Source organism: Salvia miltiorrhiza, chromosome 7 (genome assembly GCF_028751815.1).
Source record: "Salvia miltiorrhiza cultivar Shanhuang (shh) chromosome 7, IMPLAD_Smil_shh, whole genome shotgun sequence".
NCBI lineage: Eukaryota > Viridiplantae > Streptophyta > Magnoliopsida > Lamiales > Lamiaceae > Salvia > Salvia miltiorrhiza.
Window position 1 is genome coordinate 45694618 of NC_080393.1, and position 18197 is coordinate 45712814.

Here is an 18197-nt window from a genome sequence, read left to right on the forward strand (position 1 = left end):
TTCATATTAATTATTTTACTTTATATATTAGTAACCTATGTTGCACAGGTGCGAGGGGGCGGGTGTGGGAGCGATACGATTCCGGCGCGGGGATACGGATTTTTAAAAATTATAGGGTGCGATTCGTGAAGGATACGTCTATTATATTTATATATTTTATTATATATAACTAATCAAATACCATATATATTTATATATTTTAGTATATATAACCAATCAAATTTATAGGGTGGAAATTTAGGATAGTTAAATTATAGAGTATAATGTATTAGTCCATCATAAAAGATTCAACACTAAAAACACAATTTTGCAGCCCATCATAAAGAATTCAACACTATGAAAACCCAGCCCATTTCAATAAAAGAAGGGGCCCAAAGCCCATTTTAATACTTAACCTAAAATAACACACACTTAAACACATTCCATCACACACACACTCAACACACATACCCGCGGCACCCTCTCATCTCATCCCTCTCTCGGCCTCCCTCTGTCTCCGCCGCCGCCGTTCAACGGCGTCGCTTTCGCCGCCGGCGAGCGGCGACTCCTTCTCTCTCTCCCTCCCTGAAGTCTCCTACTCTCTGACCCTCTCTTGTCTCTTCTCTAAACCTCTCTCTCTCTCTCTCGGAAACATGGCACATCAGCCACCACCGCGATACGCCGTTAATGCCTTCGTCCTCGCCGATGGAAACAGGACGGCAGAGCCGCCATAGCCACCGGCCACCACCGCCATGTCTGCTATGTGAAGAGAGAGAGAGAATCCCGATTCGCGAATCCGATTTTTTTTTTTAAATTTTGGGGGGATTCAACAGGTGGCGAATCCCGTGCGAATCCCACACGAATCACGCCCGCACCCGTCCCCCGCGCGAATCGGATACTGCACGGTGTTGTTTTTGCATGAATCCGTGCATCGTAGTTAGTAACAAAGATTTATTTAGATGTTCGGAATTTTTATGTAGTCTATTCGAAAAATTTTGGTTTTATTCAAAATATTTCATGTTAATTATTCTACTTTATATCAGTAAGAAAGATTCTAATATTTTATTCAGATGTTCGGAATTTTTATGTAGCTTATTCGAAAATTTTTAATGTTAAATATTTTTATGATTCTCAATCAGATAATTGTATTATTAAGAAATATAATATGAAACGAATAATCTCAATTTTTAAATGAATAGGTCATAATTTTAGATGAACATAATCTCAAATCACTCATCTTCTTCAATTTCAATTCCTTCAACACCAACAACACCACCCTTAATTCCTTCAAGAACTTATTACCGAAACTAAAAAATGACTTCAAGGAACAAATACAGATTTTATATACAAATTAACACCAAGACAAGGACTTCAATATTCATACAAAAGAATAACTAGAAATTGAAACTAAAGCATTAACACACATATATCTTTATGCAAATTGTGATTAAATAAAGAAGATCTTTATTCAAAAGAAAGAGGACTGGCAACAGAGCGGCTCGCCGTGGCAGACAGCGTCAGCTCTCAGTCCTCGACCGAGAGAGTAGCAGCGGCGGCCCGAACCCAATAATTGTGCGACTGGCGGCGCTGAGGCGAGGCGAAAGGGCGGCGGCGGTGGTTTTTAATGAACATAACACAATATTTTGATGAACAAACACAATTCTTTAATGAACAAAAACCATACAAAAAATAAAATATTTGAATCTTAGCATCCAAAAGTTCAACAAATTTGTAAACTGAGATTCTAGCCTTGAGCAGCGAGATGGGCAGCAGGCGTGGGGCTCACGCTCGGACCAGCAGCAGTGCTCAGTTAACATAGAACTATCTCACCCTAACAAGATGCAAAAGGAACAGATTAAATGGCTCATTCTCAAACACGACAAACGCTTCATCACATTTAATTCAATGTAATGAACATAGTCAATAATTCAATGAGTAAACTATAATCAATTCATTTCCTAAAAAAAAAAGCTATAATCAATTCATGATGATCACTAAAATTTTCAAATAAGCACCAATTTTCAGAAATCAGTACAGAGCTCCAATATTTAAACCCAAACAAAAAACAAAACAATGAATACATAGAAATTTAATTTTAGTGCATCATGGCTTGACCTTTTTTTAGCTTACCATATATGTCATGTTTCGAAGTTTGAGTTTTTCGTGGGGATTATTAGAAATCTCAGCAACAGAAATCTAATAAAGTATTCATCAAACAATATGGTATATAGGTGGGTAGGGGATCATTAGAAAGCAAAGAAACACCGAAAAAGCATGGATTTAATACCAAAAACTCGGGAACCATAAAAAAATTAATGTATTATTTATAAAAAAAAACTCGGGGACCATAAAAAAAATAACAAAATTTTCACAAAATTCAAAACCCAAAATTAATGAAACGAATGAAAGTTCTTACTTGTTCTAAAGCTTCACCCGAATATTTGTTGTTCAAAAAAATCGACCTTCAAAGGACCGAGAGATGCAGCAGTTTATCCGAAAGTGCAAATCGAACTATCTGCAAAAAAATGAACAATCAACAATCTCTATTAATAAGATATGTAATTACATTAGAACCCTAAGATTTACAGTTCGAAAAAAAAAAAAAAGTTTCGAACTCACCTATCCAGTTGTCGCCCTCAATTCTTCAAATCGCTTTGAATTTCTTATCGGAAACTGCAAGATTTTTTATAATGTCGTCTTTGAACCTATTGAACCGCGGCGGAGAGGAAGATGGAAGATTTGTGAGTTTGATTCGAAAACCCTATTCGATATTTCTGTAATCGTCTACAAGGTGGAGTAAAAATCGGAACAACCCGATTCACCTTATTCATGATTTTCCCAAAAACCCCTCCGTAATCTGAATTGGCCAATTTGTATATTTAAAGTGTTTTTCTATTTATTTATTTTTGTTTGGTTCGAATTTTTGCTGACCGTCGGATGTCTTAGATCTAGCGTCTTAGAATAATTCTCTATTCTTTCTTAAGGGGGGATTCTCCATGGATCCCTCACTTATATATATATATATATATATATATATATATATATATATATATATAGGGGAGGGCTAGAATAAAAACACTCTTAAGTGTATAAAATATAAATGATTTTCAGCCTTTAGATCATCAAGATCTACGGTTGATTCGTAACCCTTTTGGATGAATTCGTGGTCCTGGGTTCGAATCCCAAAGGTAGCAAAAATTTATTTTTCACAATTCGTAACCATGTTGGATGAATTCGTAACCCTGTTGGATAAAATTCGTACATTAAAAAACGTTTATATTTATATTTTAAGAAGTGTTTTTACTGTAGCCCTCCCCTATATATATATATATATATATATATATATATATATATATATATATATATAGAGAGAGAGAGAGAGAGAGAAAGGTTAAACAGAGAATGATAAATATGTAGAGAATAGAGAATTAATCTGGAGCATCCAAATCTGTCAATCCAAGGGTTCAAATTTTATGCTGATTTTATTCCATAATTATAGCGAAAAGGATATATTTGTAATTGGACAATTATATTAATATCATGAATTAAGATTAACATATCCTAAATTATCTCTTTAATTTTTGGTAATATCTTATACTGCCATATCTTCTTATTTTTATTTTAATTTCGTCCATATCTGATATTTTCAATATACCATTCACGCTAATCTCTGCAAATTATATGAAACTTTCACATTTCTTTCTCTCTCCAATTTATTCAGCCCCCTCCCCCATTCGAATATATTATTAATGTGTTCGTAATTGTTTTCGGCCTGTTCAAAAAGTTCAAATGTTAAATATTTTATATCAGTAAAAAATATTCGAATATTTTTGTTTAGATGTTCGTAATTTTATTAAGCTTGTTCGAAATGCTTTATGTTAAATATTTTATGTTAGTAAGAGAAATTCAAATAGTTTATTTAGATGTTCGTAAATTTTTAAAGCATGTTCAAACAGTTTATTTAGCCAGCGCCGCACTAATCTGTAAATGTGTAACATAATATTATTAATACATTTCGAACAGACCTTACAAATATTTGAACAGACTAACTAGCTTAAAGAACACAACAACACCTGTGAAATGAAACTCCATTTGATAACAGCATTAGTACATTTCGAACAGAAATCACAACTATTTGAACAGACACATTTATACAAAGAACACAACAACTATAAACAGCAAAATTCCCCAGACGAAAAAATGCACACCAAAAGGATTCTCCCAAAATTCCCAAATTCCAGATCTGAAAGTTTAAGGCTTGAGTTGATGGGGAAGAATCGAGGGAGTCAGGGATTGAGGGCGGCGGTTCTAATTGATGCTGCTCGGCGGATTAGGCTCGAAGAAGGAGGCGGCGATGGTGTGGCTGGTTGGGGGCTCTGGCGAGTAGTCGGGCAGGACGTCTGGGACAGCGGCGATGCTTCAAGATCTGGGTCGTTTGGTCTATTCAGGAGGAGAAGAGAGAGCGTCTCAGGGAGAATCAGAGGCGGTGGTGATGGTGGTTCATCGCGGCGGCGATGATAGTTGATGGTCGCTACTGCCAGACCGAAGGAGAAGGGGGCAGCGACGATTCTCGCCGCTCGCCGTTGAAATAGAGAGAGAGATCGGAGACGCTGCGCCCCTACAGATGCATGATTCGGAGGAAGAAATTGGAGCAAATTGAGAAATGGGAGAAATTGGAGAATAATGGAAGAAATGGGTTATTGGTGAGCGATAAATTAGGAGGAAAGTTAGGAAAGATAAGTTTTACTCAATCCCATATTACCCTTTCGTGATTGAAAAAACAAGGGAGCAATAAATTCAATTATTAAACAATTTAAAACTTCTCAAATAGGAACCGTTAGATTTGATAAAATGGAGGGACATGATTTATTCTCTATACATAGGGTCATTCTTTGTTTAACTTGACCCTATATATATATATGTATGTATGTATTGTTCAAATAAGAATGTATGTATTGTTCAAATAAGAACCACTAAATAAATTAAGGATGAGAACTATTTTAAGTCATTTGATCATCAAGATCTACGGTGAATGCATTTTGCAGTAAATTTAATAGCAAATGCATTAATTTGTATATATAGTAGATGTTCTGAATCTTCTATTCTCTGTACTTTTGGTATTGCTTAATCAATGAGATATTATAACACGTTATCAACACGAGTCTCCATCCCAATTGAATGAACACGGAAATGGACCATAAGAAAAAATTGTGTTTTTCTTGCAAGGTAATCTTACATCATGTTTCTATGAAATTTAGAAAAGAATTCGAATTCTTGAAACTTAAATTCTAATTGAAGTTCGATTGCAATTATGTTGAAAAGTCCGATTGTTGATTGATTTGTTATAGTACTCTCTCCGTCTCACTCCAATAGGCTCACTTCTTTTGAGCACGGAGATTAAGAAAATTTACTCCACACCAATTAAGTACAATTTTTTTACCCAAAAAGAAAAATGAGCCTATTAAAGTGGGACATCCCAAAAAGGAAAATATTGAAGTGGGACGAAGGGAGTATTAAATAAGTTTCCAGTTTTTTTTACTCACGGACCTCGAATCGTCTACGTAAAATATATAGGCTGCAGCAAAACAATGAAATTACCTAACTTGATAGTCGATAGATTTTAAATTATAATCCAATTTAGTTGATAGTTACATAAGATTTTAGCTGCTACGAATAACCCTGCAATTCTATTTCACTAAATTGTAGTAGTTGGTTTGTTTATCAATAATGCAAAGATTTGTTTATCAATGAATCTGTTTATCAATAATGTTCATCAAAAAAAGAATTTTGTTATGTAATATCGCGTCATTTCACGTGATTGAAAGTTCCAAGTCTTCTAAATTCAGAGTTTAATTGAAAATTTTGTTTGAATTATTTGAGTTTATTTCGGTAAATTATATATATATATATATATATATATATATATATATATATATATATATATATATATATATATATATATATATATAGTATCCAAGCTTATGGTAGTACCGTAGGATCAATTCTTGATCACACATTTATGACATGTGGCGCGTCAAGATGGTGACACGTGGCAAGGAGCTTCCAAGCATTCCAAGGCAAAATCTGAAAAGGGGTAAAATTGGAATATAATTTTTGGAATTAAAAATTAAAAAAATATACTCCCTCCGTCCACGATTTAATGCCCCACTTTGGTGTGGACACGGAGACTAAGAAAGCTGAAAAAGATGGCGTGGTTGAAATATAAAGGTAATTAACTAAAGTGATAAAGATAATTGACTAAAGTGATAAAGTTGTTGTGAGTGGGTCCACTAGTGATAAAGTGTAGTAAATATAGAATATGTAAATGATAAAGGTGTTTTAAAGTGGGTCCATTAGTGGCAAAGGGTAGTAAATATAGGGTAGTGGCAAGTAGGGCATTAAATTGTGGACGGTGGGAGTATATTTTTTTAGATTTTCTCAAAATAGATATATTTTTTATATATAAAGTCTTACACAAAGATGCATAAAATTTTCACATGAAATGCATAACTTTGAACAGAAAAATGCATTTGATTTTTACAGTTTTGGGATTTTCACCACCCCACCCCATACCAACCCCTCAACCACCCCCCAACCCTCCCCATTACCACCCCTCAAAAATAGGCATGTTTCACATGCATATAAAATCAAACAAAAATGCATAAAGTTTTCACATAAAAATGCATTAAATTATACAAAAAATGCATTTCATTTTAATAAATCTGGTATTTTTGCCACCCCAGCCCTGCCCCACCCCCACACCCCCACCCCCACCCCCAATTTTTTTTTTCAAAAACTGATTTTCTGACTGTTGACCCACCCTACCCAAGCCAATTTTTTTTTTCAAAAACTGATTTTCTGACCGCTGACCCCCCCTCCGCACCCCCAACCCCCACCCACACATGCCCTCCCCCAATTTTTTTTTTAATTTTTTTAAAAACTGATTTTCTGATTGCTGAGCTGCTAACCCACCCACACCCTCTCCCCCCCATTTTTTTTTAATTTTTTCAAAAACTGATTTTCTGACGCTGACCCCACCCCCCCCACCCATTCTCCAGCCAAAAAAAATTATTTTTTTTTCAAAAAATGTAATGCATTTTTGTGTGAAAGTATATGCCATTTTTGTGTGAAAGTATATGCATTTCAAAAATTCAGCTTTTGAAAAAAAAAATTGGGGGGGCGGGGTGGGTGGGTGGGGGGTGGGTCAGTGGTCAGAAAATTAGTTTTTTAAAAAATTAAAAATAAAAAAAATTTTGGGGTAGGGGAGGGTGGGTGGGGGTGGGGGTGGGTTAGTGGTCAGAAAATCAGTTTTTGAAAAAATTAAAAATAAAAAAAATTGGGGGGGAGGGGGTGGGGTTGGGTTCAGGGGTGGGGTGGGGTGGGGTTGGGGGTGTGGTGAAATCTTATGCTTTTTTATATGAAACCGTATGCATCTTAATTTGAACATTTTTGCATCTAAAATATGAATATTTTGATAATATAAAAAATATATATTTTTTTAATATACGAAAATATTTTTCGATTTTACCCTTGCCCAGATTTTTGTCTTGAATTGCCTTGGAAGCTTCTTGCCACGTGTCACATTCTCAATGCACCTCTTATCCAAATCGTGTGGTCAAGAATTGATCCTACGGATCTACCATAAGGGTTAATTGCATCAAAATACCTGACCTTATTCCAAAATTTAATTTTTTGACAATCTTTTTAATTGTTGCAAAAATTTCAACGAGCTTTCAATTTATTGCAATGTCCGTCCGGAGTAATTTTCAGCCAAATTAATTAAATCCGAGTTGGCAGCCGGAATGCCAACGTGGCATCAAAAATGCCAAATCACACCCCCCTTCCCCTCCCACGTCACCCTCTCTCTCTTCCCCCTCTTCCCCTCCCAAATGAACGACCGCCTGACCGACCAGATGAACAGCCGCCGGTTGTCCTCCAGCTCCGCTATCAGCGCCATCATCTTCGCCGTCCCTGGATTCCCCAACTCCCGCCCCTTTCGCGTCTCTGAGATTTCCCCAACGAGTGGTCGAGATTCCTCACTCTCCCCAAAATCTACCCCATTTTCCCCTCCCCCTTTCCCTCTCCCCATAAAGAAATCCGCCCAGAGGAACGGCCGCCGGCTGTCCTCCAGACCCGCCAACAGCGCCATCAGCTTCGCCCTCCCCGGATTCCCCACCTCCTGCCCCTTCTGCGTCTCTGTGATTCCCCTTCGAGTGGTTGTGCGCCACCGCGGCAGAGATCGAGCCGCTAGGGTTGGAAATCTTCTCCAATTACACCAAACGCCCCGTCTAGATTTGCAGCTGGAATTTCAGGCGGCGGCGGCGAGTTCGCCTCAGCCAAGAGAACTAGAGCGCCACTACCTAAAATTTGGTGAGAGAGAGAGAAAGAGAAAGGGGGAATCGAGTGGAGTAGAGAAAGATAGGGGAGGGGGGGCTGCTGCTACCAGCTCCGCCATCGCCGGTAAATGAGATAGAGATGGGGAAGGTTGTAAGCAGTGGCTTCGCCGCTGTAAATCGAAGCAGAGGGCGGCGGTTGACCTTGGCGGTTGATGCGGTCGCCGGAGGGAGTCCTGGTGCCGCAGAGGTTCAGAGATCGAGGGTGTGGGTCCAGTGTGTGTATTCGAGAGGGTGGCGTGGGAGGGGGAGGGAGGGGTGTGATTTGGCATTACTGATGCGACGTTTGCATTCCGACTGCCAACTCAGATTTAATTTGACCAAAAAATTACTCCGGACGGACATTACAACAAACTGAAAGCTCAATGAAATTTTTGCAACAATTAAAAAGATTGTCAAAAAACCAAATTTTGGAATAAGATAAGGCATTTTGATGCAATTAAGCCTTACTAAAATCTAGATCAATTTTCGACATAGCATGTAGGGTTTTCATCATTTAAAGATAAAATTATTCTTCTAAATATTTTGGAATGTTATCCATTCCGACTTAGAAGTTGGTTGAGCCTAAAAGTCAAAACCTCCTCATTAAACAATCACTCCATTAACTAAACCAGCCCCATAATAAAGGCTTGAGCTGTAATTTACTACCAAAAGTCTGAACACTAAAAATGGAATTTACTCTAGCCACAAAAAATGTCACTCAAACTCATTTTTCCATTTATGAATTTACAAGTATAAATACCAACAAGTTGCTGAATATTTTTACCAAATTTCGAATAATATAAAGAGCAACTCCACGATAAAAAATTACTCATAAATTCGAGATTCATCAATCAAATATTGATGTTCCTAAACCTGTAGACAGCTAAGAAAAAAGAAACAAAAAAAGGAAAAAATCAGTCTGCATGTTACTAACAACTGATTTTGTATCAGAAAATTAAATAAAGAAATGCAAAGACCTGTAGATGAGGAGCATAAGCCTACACGAATTTCAATTTTGCTATCGCATGAATCATAAGCTATTCTGAGAGACATCTAAGACTGGCATTATTGCTTAAACTTCTATGAATGTTAAATGTCGTCTTGTGGAGTTAAGGTGCGGGCGAACTGGTAAAGAATGTTTGTTCAATGGAAAGGGTTCGTCACCATCAGGAAGTAAATAGATATTTTATCACTGGAAAATGCTACTCACAGAGCAATCGTCATGAACTCGCCATATTGTTTCACCCAAGAGGTTAGCAACTGAAAGAACTGTCAATTGAGGGAAATAGTTTTTTTCCAACACTGGAACCGTATTTGTAATAATAACCTCTTGGAACAGGCCACTCGACAACCTCTCAATTGCAGGGGGGCTGTAAGAGAACATCAGTAAATATATGGTTAAAGAGTTTAATCAAATCCGTACATGGAAAGAAGGCAGCAAATGACACATGAACTGGAAATGCCTCCTGTTATCGAAACAAAACTCTGATAACCGTTTAAACATTATCATCATAGAGACAACATTTCCTTATAACGAAACCTTGAACCTTAGAAGTCACACTTTGAAATCCAGAAATGTGTTTTTGAGAAATTCCATCTTCTTTAGGACACACAGTGACACAGCATCACATTTTGAGTCAAGTTACACCAATACTTATTATTAGGCAATATAGAAAAAATGAAGTATTACGAAGCATTATTTCTCACTTCTAAGATGAAAGTTGTGAACAATTCAAAATTACGTTACAGATTAAGGAGGGGTTACAATTTCTAGATTGTATCACTGCATGAAGATCCCAACGTATTATTGGATGTCACCATCATACAGTGACATTGGCAGGATGTACTAAACACATCATGTATGACAGATTTAAGAGTACAAATTGCATACTAAAAGAGGCAATTTCTTCCAATACAGTTTATGAACTCTAGATCGAGATAATTTTTGTTCAAACAACTAAAAGTTGTTTTACTGTTTCTGATTCAGAAAGTGTTCAGTTCAAAGGAGTACTAAGGTAAGGAAAAGAAACCTCAAAATTTTCACAAAAAGAAACCTCATAATTTTCTGAAAACCTGTCAAGTCTGTTTAAGTGTGAGCAATTTTTCCCTCATGTACTTTTCCTCCCAATGATATGACGCGAGAATACATTTTCGAAATATTTTTTAGCTTGAGAAACGGGATTGAAAGCCCATAACTATATAAAGTGACTTCGTTATAGGTTAATACATACAAAGTTTTAATTCTTGTGATAGTTCAAAAAATAAAAGGTTATGCAGATTTGGAAAAACAGGGTCTATTTACCACCCATAACATAATGACAAAAATCTTTTTTCATGTGAAAGCATGCAAAAACTTCGATTAGTTGATAGTTTTCTGATTGTACTGTTGCTACATTGTTTAAAGGTATGCATTTAAAAGTGGGGTTGCCTGCTCCTCAAAGGAAAAAGGACTTCAGGGTTGAAGGATAAACAGCACTATAATAGCTGCAGCTGGAGTATCAAAGGGTTCATTACCCTGCATGAATTTGTTTACACTAAGAACAAATAAACTACTTTCTAGAATGAACTATGTTTTGTTTAATTTGCTAAATAAACAACTATATACCAGATTATCAAATCTACACAGCACTCTCTACTAAGATGATTAAAAATCACCATTATTAATTATTGACACAAGTTGCTCCATTATAAGGAAATTATTAATTTATATACTAGAGCAGTACAAGCAAATTTCTTTTGTGTCATCAAAGGATCCACGATATTACATAAAATGGTGAAAAGAGAGGCACAGAGAACAAATGCTTATACCTGAAAACCGCATGAGTGCTACATGCATAGACTTCCCGAGCACCTACCTCATGCAGCAACTCTGCACCTTTGGCAATAGTTCCTTAAGAGCCACAGAATACAAAGAAAATTAAAAAATTAGCTTTTGTGTATTGAAGAGAGAGAGAGAGAGAGAGAGTATCAGAAGCTGAATATTACAAGTCCAGCTGCATCAGCAAACAAAATTACTTAACAAAGAGAGTGCTAACTAAAAGAAGACAGACACTTGTAAGATAGAACTAGGTCACCCAACTTTTTAAACTTATTTCAGTTATGAATTGTAGGCAACGCAGCAATCAGTCAGCAATGTGAAGACAAGAGGTCACCGACAAGATATATGATATCCTTTTCGCTTGAACAATTCATGGTCTGCTCAGGATTGAAGTTCTAAATGGTCTTGTTACGTTTCATGATAAATTATGATGGAATGAATGCCTCCAGTATCACTTAGTTAATATTTATCAGGGTTGACGCAGATCCATTATCATTGTTTCAATAAAAGAGAAGTTTCGTCGACAGGTGTGGCTTGATATCGAATACCATCATCATTTGATGTTTTTATTCGTAGTTATCTTTTATTTCCTCATTCATTTAGTTGATGTTTTTATTCTTAGTTATCTTTTAATTCCTCATTCATTTAGTTATTTAGGGTTAAGTTATTTACATTGGAATAAATAGATGGATCGGGCTCCAAGTTATTTACTTGGCTTCAAATTTTAGGTCTTCAATTATATTTTTGAGATAGGGTTTATTCATTGAGGATTTTACGTTGTTTTGGGGAAAATTTCTGTTGTAGGGCCTCATTTGAGGATTTATTCAATTACATTAACAGCCCAAGTGCTGGGGTTAGGTTTGCCTGCAATTCTTGTAATTGTTTTCTGCTACTTTAGTCTCTGGCCCCAAGTGCTTGAGCAGAACGGAATAACGTAATTGAATAAATCCTCAAACGAGGCCCTATAGTAGAAGATGTCCCCAAAACAACGTAATACCCTAAATGAATAAACCCTAACTCACAAAACCCTATTAAAGACCTAAAAATTGAAGCTCAAGTAAATAACTCGGAGCAAACGCAAAAGCTTCATCCATCTCTTTATTCTAACCCAAAATATAAGGAATTAAAAGATAACTAAGAATAAAAACATCAAATAATGAACGGTATCCATAACAATTGACAAAGTTTGTTTGAGAATTTACAGTGTTTGAATCCTAGTCCTAAACAAGAAGGGTCAAGCAAAATGATGTCAAGGGATACACTTCAAACCAAGTCTCCCAAAGTAGGCAAGACCAGGGTTCAACAAGACCTTAATTGTGCTCAATCATTTTTAGTATTTAAAGATTGTTTTAAATGGTTTAGACTCCCAAAACTTTAATAGCCACCCAATAATACTAGTCTAGCTCCGCTTTGATTCAGCTCAATTCTTACTCTTTAGGAATTAGGACCAAGATAATGTGCAAAGAACAATAAAAGCATCAACCTTCTGTCCACTCAAATTTTCTTCAAAGCAAGTTTGAACCAAAGAATGTTGTTGGAAAACCAAAACACCGATAAAATTAAAGCTCATTTGCTTTCTCTCTTCCCAAACCAGTCTAGTACTCAAGTGTTCCATAATGTACTACATTAGTTGAAAAAAGAAAATGATAGTTATAAGTGGGTTCAGTGGGCACCATTATCCTAGGGACTCCGATGAACTGTTTTCAATTAACTGCTAGCACAGCTTGTTGCTACTGTATCACAACTCTATGAGCTTAAGCCACTCTGAGAGTTCTATCTGCCGAAGTGGTCCTACAGAGAAAAGAGTGCAATTTGTCGCATCTTCAATGTGAGTGGTTGTATTGTCCCACATTCGTTGAGAAAGAGAATTATACGATTAACTCTCCTAAGTTGGGTTAACCATTTCGAAAAGGTGATGACGTGCGCCACATTACTTTTGCCCAACCTTTGTGAGCTTCCGATGTTACCAGTGTCATTAGGAGAACATGTTTATAATGCATCATCTTGTTTAACCAACATTCCCCTACGCTTGCCTCAATGGATCACCTCATAGTTTGAAATTATACAGAATGAGGGTCATGATACAAAAGTTGGTTGTGCAGTTGTTAATTATTAAATATCCCATTCAAAAGTGGTTCTATAGATCCCCTAAGAATCTAACTTCAGAATGAGTTCACATTTACCAGTGAAAGGTTTGATTATAATTTCAGCTCAGATTTATTTCGATTTCATATTACGTCATGGCATGTTAAATAGTATATACTGTAAAATGATCATTTTCAGTTTATCTTCAAATTCAGAAAGAATTTCACTATTTTAAAAAGAACAAAACAAAAAGGGCGACTTATTATATAATCATGGATCAAGGATAAAGAGTTGGGAACAGCATTCCAGCATAGAACAACAACAAATCTAAATGACAGCGTTTGTAAAGCTCATATAGCATCTGAGAGTAAAACATGTTGATCCTTACCATTTCCATATATTAGCATGGTGCTTAATGATTTTAACTAATTATAAACTTGATTACATTCGTAGGTTTTAAAAGCCTATATGTTATGCAATATTTTAGAGGATAGATATAAAGTATCCATATTAACCTATTTACCTGCTGTATCTATCATGTCATCTACCATCACTGCAACTTTTCCTTTAACATCACCTATCAGATTCATTACCTGTAAATAAAATGTAACGGAACCAAGAAACAGAAAACAAATTACAATAAAGAAAAGAGTAATTGAAAGAAATCTTTTGCAATTATGAGAAAAAGATAATCTATGGGTCAAAGTATATTAGACAGGTAGTTCATGAACAGTTGGTTCTTCCACCTTCAATGGAATCATCAAAAGTGTACGGTTTTCTGTAAATAACTTGTGATGTCACACTCTTCTAATGGAAGTAGAAGACCAAAATCTAATGAATGTAAGCCATGACAATAGATGAAAATTCTGTTGGTAGTCGAAGATCATGAAGACACTTGGTCAATTAATCATCATGGCATGTTTGCAAATGCAACATCCTTTCATGAAGTGTCAGCTATTAGACAAAGAACAGTTCTGAAAACGAGAAGTGTGTCGTGTGAGAAAAGAACAATGGCATATTTTAACCAACAACCCCCCCCCCCCCCCTCCAAAAGGCAGTTTGGGTTTGAGGAATCATCCTAAAGAAATTAATGCTCAAATTGCCGCCAAAACATCTGAAAAAAGACCCATTTAAGATTGACTGCAAAATTCTTATTTAAACATACCTTATACGAGAAAAAGGTAGGATTTTGGGATTTTACACCATAGAGGGTATCCTGGAAACCAATGACTTGTAATTGCACTAAACATGAAAGGAAATTCAAGGAACTATCCAAGGACATCATATTTGAATACCGAATTAGATTAACGATATGAATTAAGCTGCTGGTAATGCATGAATACTCATTCAAACCTGGGTTTGAATCCTAGAGGGGGCGAAAATTTCACCAATTAATTGAATTGCGGTTATTCATGCATTTCTAGTAGCTTACTCAACACTTTATACTAGCTTATTTGTTCTTCTCATTTCTCACGAAAATAATCATTCTCACTATAACCTAACCCTATATATATATATATATATATATATATAGAGAGAGAGAGAGAGAGAGAATTACTAGGGATGAAAAAATCAGTGGACACTCCAAACTGTCAGAGATTAATATATGTCAATGATCAATGTTGTTCAATAAGCATTAGCCCAGAAAATGAAAAATGAATGAAAATGACCCATCTGACAACATAGAACATTGGAATTTTTGTAGAGTCAAATATATCAAAATGGCAAGATGCATAGCCAAGGTGTTAGATTAAAGACGACAACATGCATAGTACATTTTCATCAAGCATGGATGATATGTAACATGCTCCTACATAAAGTTACTCAAAATCCTTCTGCCTAAAAAACTGGTAGTTCATCTTAAAAAAATAATAAATAAATAAAATTGGTAGTTAAACCTTAAGTCAGAACTGTTAATAGATCTATTTTATTTAGGTTGTGCCACATAGAGTAGCCTTATGTCCTCAATTTAATTTAAAGAGAACAAACAAGATAAGATGTAGAAACCCATCGGGTTTATCTTGTACAGAAATATGAATTTGAGAAAATGTGAAAAGACAGCTAAGCAACAAAAGGTTAATACCTCAGCAACATTATGCCCCTGACGCCTTTTGTCCACAATAGCCAAAGGTGCATCAGATAACTTCTTGGCAAAAGCTCGTGCTCGTGCAACTCCTCCAACATCAGGAGATACCACTACTAAGTCACCAGAGCATATCTTCTTGCTGGCAAGATAATCAAGTATGACAGGCTTTTGCATAATAACCCATAGCCAAAAACAAAACAATGTGAGTACAAATAGAAAACAAGCACTAAACGGGATATCTTTAATTAAATACCTGGCAGTATACGTGATCCACTGGAATATCGAAGTAACCCATGGACTGCCCAGAGTGGATATCACAGGCAAGAACACGATCTGCACCTGCTTCTGTGATAAGATTGGCTACTAATTTTGCAGCAATAGATTCACGCCCTTGGGTCTATTGACATCATGAGAAAAAGTAAATTAGCAGTGCAAATATTTAGTAACATTTCCTCTAGTTGTCTTCATCCATACGTCTCTTAAGAATTTATTTGGTGAACATGTGACATGTAAGTATTCATCAAACCATCAAAGTGTAAGAAACTCATTAAAATGTGGTATATATTTGAAAATTCCACCTTTCTATCAGCTCGAGCATATCCAAAGTATGGGATCACTGCAGTGATATTTTTGGCTGAAGCTCTTCGGCAAGCATCTATCATTATTAGAAGCTCCATAAGATTTTCATTAGCTGGAGGACAGGTGGGCTGGACCAGGTACACATCACAGCCACGGACACTCTCTTGCAACTGAACATAAATCTCTCCATCGGCAAATCTCTTAATGAGGATATTTCCAAGGTTGAGGCCCATATACCTAGCAATTTCCTAAGTGAGAACCAATTCATCAAATTTAGTTAAGAAGTAGAATAAGGAATAGAGAAGGCAGAGCATAATAAAAGAGAAACTACAACAGTTGCATCATAATCAAGCACTATCAAATGTAGTGTGACACTCTTCCTCAGGTTCATTTCCTCTCTCCCTTCCTACTTGACGATATATGATAGTAGTAGCAAACCCAAGAAAATCTTTCTATGCATTCAAACTATTAAGAGAATTGACAGTGTTAAAATCTCAAGGAATCAAGTATTAGTGTTTACTGAAACTAAAATCGAGGTATCCCTTGTACTGGGAGTACACCAGAAAATGGAAGGAGTTAAAAATCCCATACAATGTTGAATCCAAAAGAGTAAAAAGTTCAAAATATGAGATAAATAAGCCCATACACACACATGTAAGCACAACAAGTTCAATTCACGTCTATTAACAAGCTAAATTTTTCGGCAATACGCCATTTAAACTCTTTGATCATATAGAAAAAAGACGCTTTGCACAGATAAGTACAAGAAATAATATGAAATGAGTTAGAATTGCAAAGGTCAGAGAATTAATAGAAACCAGGCAACTAAAATAACTCACTCACAAAAGCAAAAAATAAAAAGATAGAGCTGCAATGTATAACTAGGCCACTGAAAAGGAAAAAAGGAAAATATATACTCCCTCCGTCCCACTCTAAATGTCCCATTTGCCATTTTGGGCTGTCCCACTCCAAATGACCCATTCCCTTTTTGGCAAAACACTCTCTCTCTATACCTAATATTTAAATAATTTCCACCAACCCACTTTATCTACTTTATACCCACTTTATCTACTTTTTACACATTTCTTAATCTCCGTGCCCAAAAGAAAGGAGACATTTGAAGCGGGACGGAGGGAGTAATAAATAACTAGGCCCTTGTGATGCTCACTCATACAATTTCACTTTCCTACATGTCGTGTCCCTACATTCAAGTCATGCCTCCCCACACACCATGATCGACTCATGCAAAACTTATTGCCATTGTAGACAAGTTTAAAATGCAACTCTCCACACCCCACAGTAACTAAATGCAAATGTTTCAACAAGTATGTTTGCAATCAAACACAGTTGCTTCACCAGTTAAATACAATAGAACAGAGAGTATATCTAATCAACCAATGCATTACTTTCCATCTTTCAAAACATGCGACAGGTTCTCCTATTTACACAATTGAAATTTAAACATAGGCAAACAAGACCACAAGTCCATAAATTAAAGAATTGTAAAACATCAAAATCATTTAAATGAGCCAAACGAGAGGGGATTCACCTGAGAAAGCGTAAAATTGGCGGTACCGGAGAATATCTTGATCCTGTTATTACTATTTTTGTTCACCACATTCTCCAATCGTCTCGATTGCAAGTACTTGGGCAGTAACTGATCGTTGAGAACAGGAACACAAGGCTTCCCGTTCACCGGCTCTATCAACTCACATCTCTATCAACGCAAAGGCAAAAAAGTGCACGCATAATCAGACAAAATACACACACACCAATTCGCACAAAAATCAATAGCGGCGCTACAAAGTCTCAAATTCGTGAACGTTATGTACTCCAAAACAATGAAAGGAAAAAAAAAAAAAAAATCAAAACTGGATGCCTGTTCAGTCCAATCTGAACAAGCTCAAACAATCAGTTGGCATGGAACAGAGAGAGAGATATCGAGAAGAAAATACAGAAAACACACACAGAGACAGTAAGCAAATGAAAAAGAGAAAGCAAGGGAAGGGAGAGAATGTTACGACGGCATTGGACGCAGAGAAGCGTGCGGTGGGGGTGGGAAAGGCGAAGCGCGAGAAAAGAGAAGAAGCGGCGGAAGAAGAGGTTGGCGGAGGCAAGAGCAAAGACGCCATGAAAGGAGGGGAGAGGAGGTGTGTGTATTTGTGAAATGTTTGTATGGCGCCTCTTTATTTATTTTTGGTAGAGGGAAGCTCTTGCGGATTTCGTTGCGGTGGGTGACGACTCACCACCGCTCCTCAAATTCCCACTAAACTTC

The 18197-nt window shown here is 36.4% G+C and overlaps 1 protein-coding gene across 2 annotated transcripts; it reads right to left on the reverse strand.

Moving 5' to 3' along the window:
- Positions 1-9121: 9121 nt before the first annotated feature.
- On the reverse strand, positions 9122-18197 carry LOC130992770 (ribose-phosphate pyrophosphokinase 1-like). 2 transcript variants are annotated; one of them, XM_057917511.1, is made up of 9 exons: positions 17944-18196; positions 17472-17639; positions 15922-16170; positions 15597-15740; positions 15341-15508; positions 13781-13850; positions 11163-11244; positions 9565-9724; positions 9122-9237 (listed from the first exon to the last, which is right to left on the reverse strand). In XM_057917511.1, exons 1-9 carry the CDS (start codon positions 18052-18054, stop codon positions 9202-9204), a joined length of 1188 nt encoding a protein of 395 aa, XP_057773494.1. In that variant the 5' UTR covers positions 18055-18196; the 3' UTR covers positions 9122-9201. The 2 variants fall into 2 exon arrangements, with proteins under 2 accessions (XP_057773494.1, XP_057773495.1); XM_057917512.1 differs by lacking the exons at positions 9122-9237; positions 9565-9724; positions 11163-11244; positions 13781-13850 and adding an exon at positions 14330-14473 and having other exon boundaries at positions 17944-18197.

Coding starts and splice junctions, on each gene's coding strand:
- LOC130992770 (XM_057917511.1), bottom strand. CDS start 18,054: ATGGCGTCTTTGCTCTTGCCTCCGCCAACCTCTTCTTCCGCCGCTTCT. Junction 15,509..15,596: donor TGGATCACGTATACTGCCAG/GTATTTAATTAA, acceptor ATTATGCAAAAG/CCTGTCATACTTGATTATCT. Junction 9,725..11,162: donor AGCACTCATGCGGTTTTCAG/GTATAAGCATTT, acceptor GTTCTCTTACAG/CCCCCCTGCAATTGAGAGGT.